This window comes from Vicia villosa, unplaced genomic scaffold (assembly GCF_029867415.1).
Source record: "Vicia villosa cultivar HV-30 ecotype Madison, WI unplaced genomic scaffold, Vvil1.0 ctg.000278F_1_1, whole genome shotgun sequence".
Taxonomy (NCBI): Eukaryota; Viridiplantae; Streptophyta; class Magnoliopsida; order Fabales; family Fabaceae; genus Vicia; species Vicia villosa.
Genome location: NW_026705117.1, coordinates 745,306 through 749,690, shown reverse-complemented (window position 1 = coordinate 749,690; position 4,385 = coordinate 745,306). Strand labels below are relative to the sequence as shown.

The window sequence follows — 4,385 nt, the reverse complement described above, 5'->3', positions numbered from 1 at the left end:
CTTACTCTGTTGAAGATTCTCCGCCGTATTGGATTTGGAGAAATAGTTTTGTCTTGTTCCTGTGTTTTTACTGTGTTGTCCACTAACCTAAATAGCTTTTCATTAAAAATTGATTTATAATCTTTTTCGTCTTACTGTGTTTGTCAAATTAGTTATAAATTTTGAATATCCTTTTATGTATAGTAGTGGCTAGTGGGTGTGGGTCCATTATCTACTTAATGGTTTAATTTTCAATATCACTTCATGTACTGTAGTGTAGTGGCTCTTTTATCAAATGAATTGTTTTGAATTTCATTGCTTCTTCACATGACATTGTCAAACTTAGGTGTTTTGAATATCAGTTTAGAGACTGTAGGTGGTTCATTTATAGATTTTGATGTAATTTAGGTTATTAATAAATTAGTTTTTATTATAAATTGGTTTTAGATTTTGTTGTAATTTTGGTTATTAATAAATTAGTTTTCATTATAAATTGGTTTTAGATTTTGTTGTTATTTAGGTTATTAATAAATTAATTTTCTTTGTTGATATCTTTTCATTATAGGTTAGATTATTTATAAATTTACTAACTATTTTATCTTTTGTTTAGAGATGAGGAGATTTTTGGTTGATAGAGAAAATATTGAGAATGTGAATGCTGTGCAACCGGAAGCCGAATTAGAACCACCGCTTAATAATGTGGTTAATGAGTTTAATCCAAATGAGATTGTGCGTGATCCAGGTTGTAGGACACAAATTAGTGAGTATGCTCCAGATATTCAAGACCAAGTGAGGAGGGCATATATATTGAAGGGTCCAATGCAACCAGATTTGTCAAGCTTTCCTCGTACTCAATTTGGAAGTGTTAAAAGAGCATTTAGTAAATCATGGTATAAGAATTATACATGGTTAGAATACAGTGAGATAAAGGATGCAGCTTATTGTTTTTATTGTTTTCTATTTAAGCAACCCGGGAGGGCCGAACACTTTGGTTTTGAAGTCTTCACTAAAAGCGGATATAGAGATTGGAAGCATGCATCTCAAGGCTTGAAAGGTCATGTTGGTAGTCATAACAGTTTGCACAACTCATGTGTCAAGCACTACGATGATTATAATAATCAAAGGCAAAGTGTGACAAGTAAGTTTGCTAAAGCAACCAAGGAATCAGAAGAATTGTATAAGATTCGTTTGACTTGTTCTTTAGATTGTTCAAGATATCTCATAGCACAAGGCATGGCTTTCCGTGGCCATGATGAATCCTCTACTTCGCTAAATAAGGGAAATTTTAGAGAGATGGTAGATTGGGTAAAATCTCAGAATGAACAAGTGAGGGATGCTTTTGACCGTGGTGGAAAAAATTGTACTATGACTTGCGGAGACATTCAAAAGGAGCTTGCAATGTGTTGTGCACATGAAGTTACCAAGGTGATTATGAAAGAGCTTGGTGATAGACAATTCTCCGTGCTTATTGACGAGTCACGTGATATATCCGTCAAAGAGCAAATGGCGGTGATGTTGAGGTTAGTAGTTGAATTTTCCAATTTCCAATTTTCCTTACCTATTATTATCTATGCCACCTAGTAAACTAGTTGAATTTGTTTTAGGTTTGTGAATGACAAAGGGAATGTTGTAGAACGATTTATTGCTCTACATCATGTCACCGATACTTCATCTAAGTCATTAAAGGATGCTCTTTATGGTATTCTTGATAAGTACACGTTATCTATTTCAAGGATACGAGGGCAAGGATATGATGGAGCTTCAAATATGAGAGGTGAATTTAATGGTTTGCAAAGAAAAATTCTAGATGAAAACCCTTATGCTTTCTATGTCCATTGTTATGCTCACCGTTTGCAATTGGTTGTTGTGTCTGTTACTAGTAGTTGCTCATCTATTCATGATTTCTTTGAGTACATCGCCTTGATTGTGAATACAACAAGTGCATCTTGTAAGAGGAGGGATGCTTTGACAGAGGCACAACACCAAGATATTTTAAATAAACTTGAGAGTTGTGAGATATCTAAAGGAAGGGGCTTGCACCAATCATCTAGTCTCACTAGACCCGGGGATACTAGATGGGGTTCACATCATACTACATTGCTTCGTTTGGATCAAATGTGGTCCTCCGTGTTAAAGGTGCTCAGTATGGTTGATGAAGATGGACGTGGACCATCTCAAGCAGCAGGTTTGATAGAAAAGATGGAGAGCTTTAAATTTGCATTTATTTTGAGGTTAATGTTAAAGTTATTTGGTATCACAAATGAGCTTTCAAATGTATTGCAAAGAAAAGATCTTAATATTGTGAATGCCATGGAATTAGTTGATGTTGTCAAAGCTCGGTTGGGTACAATGAGAGAGAGTGGTTGGAATAATTTTTTTGCGGATGTCCAAGGATTTTGTGTTGCTAAAAGTATTCCGATACCAAATATGGATGATGAAATACCAGTTCGGGGTCGTTCAAGAGCAGAAGGGAGGACTATCACTAATCTTCATCATTACCGTGCAGAGATTTTTTATGTTGCTATTGATAAAATATGTGTGGAGATGGATCACCGCTTTAGTGAAGGAAGTAACATTATACTTGATTGCTTCTCATGTCTTGACCCCAAGAATTCTTTCTCTAAGTTTGATATTGATAAGCTTGCTCGTCTTGCTGATATTTATCATGCAGACTTTTCTGATGATGACCGAGGAACAATTAGGGATCAACTTGAAACTTATGTGCTTCAAGTGAGAAGAAATGCTTCATTTTCCACTTGTGAAGATGTACAAAGTTTGGCTATGAAGATGGTTCAAACTGAGAAACATTTGGTATTTCCATTGGTTTATAAACTTATTGAGATAGCTTTGATATTGCCGGTGTCGACAGCATCCGTTGAAAGAGCTTTTTCAGCAATGAAGATTATCAAGTCTAAATTGCGCAATAAGATCAACGATGTGTGGTTCAATGACTTGATGGTATGTTACACCGAGCGAGAGATATTCAAGTCACTTGATGATATTGATATTATTCGAACATTCACCGCAAAGAAGTCTCGGAAAGGACATTTGCCTCGTAATTTTATTTAACCCGCTATTGTAAGATCATGTTTATCTCTTTTATTTTAAACTATATTTTTGTTGACCAATTGACGAGTCTCTTTTATGATTGATGACTATTTATATATTATATATAATATAAATTAGCGGTATTTAAATTTTTGCCCAGGCTTAATAATTTTTCTGGCTCCGCCACTGACAACAACGTAATAACAACAACAACGTAACAACAACAACAACTTCAAATGCGACTCAACTGTGCAAATGCATGTGGTACCATTTGGAGTAAAACTCCCAACTTAAACATATGCCAGGTTATTGAGGCATTTCAACAAGGCGTAAGCCTTCAACGTGGTGCCATTAAGGCCAAGGCATAAGCCTTCAACTTTTCAACGTGGTGCCATCAAGGCCAACTTAAACAATGCAAATGTATGCATGCAACAACAACCACAACGTCACAACACAACAATGCAACAACCACAAACAACTTAATCAACCTTGGTCATAAGACCTGCAACTTAATCAATGCATCATCAATAACTTAAACAACATTGGTCATAAGATCTGCAACTTAATCAACGTATCAACAACAACAACCAGAGCAACAGCAACGAAAACAACAACTTAAACATGCAACAATTGCATCAACTTAATCATTACAAAACAACCCCTAAACATCTAGGTACTAATTCTTCAATTCTACTATTCGTTTATTCTATTATTAAATCCAATTATGCTACTAATTCAGCCTGCTACATATATCATCGTTATTACTACTACTAATTCTTCTTCACACCAATTCCATCTTTATACAACTTAATCCATTAACTACATATCTCATCACTAAGAATCATCACTATAGTTTCTACTAATTAAATTAATCAATTCCAACGGTATAATATTCTAATTAATTTAAACCAATTTCTTCACTAATAATAATTATAATTCTTCTCAAGTTAATCCTACTAAGGCTTGATCCCAACAACCAACATAAAACATCAACAGCTAGAAATCAAAACATATTTCTAAAACTCGTATAGTACGCGCCGCGAACCTCTCTTTGCGTCGCGAACACCACAGAAACCTTCAGTTCGCTCCGCGTCCAAACCTTGGCGCTTACCTTCGCTGACAGCATCTTCCAACAAAATTAAAACTCAATTTTCTTCCTTCGATTCCAGTACAATTCAATTTCGACCATCACAGAAACATAGCAATATTATAGTTATACTCCACCAACATCTAGCAATTTTATACAAATAATTCCTCAATAATAATTATAAACCCTAGGTTAATTTCCCACAACCATTGATTGAACTCTTATAACCTTATTCACCGACGTCAATCAATTTCAACATTCAACAATACAA

General features: G+C 34.9%; 1 protein-coding gene across 1 annotated transcript; it reads left to right on the top strand.

Moving 5' to 3' along the window:
* The first annotated feature begins 591 nt into the window (after positions 1-591).
* LOC131626234 (uncharacterized) lies at positions 592-3,055 on the top strand. Its single transcript, XM_058897071.1, has 2 exons — positions 592-1,499; positions 1,584-3,055. Exons 1-2 carry the CDS (start codon positions 592-594, stop codon positions 3,046-3,048), a joined length of 2,373 nt encoding a protein of 790 aa, XP_058753054.1. The 3' UTR covers positions 3,049-3,055.
* The last annotated feature ends 1,330 nt before the right edge of the window (positions 3,056-4,385 follow it).

What these genes read in the sequence shown, in the direction of transcription:
- LOC131626234 (XM_058897071.1), top strand. Translation starts at nt 592, where the DNA reads ATGAGGAGATTTTTGGTTGATAGAGAAAATATTGAGAATGTGAATGCT. An exon ending in CAAATGGCGGTGATGTTGAG is followed by an intron (nt 1,500 to 1,583) that starts GTTAGTAGTTGA and finishes AATTTGTTTTAG; the next exon opens with GTTTGTGAATGACAAAGGGA.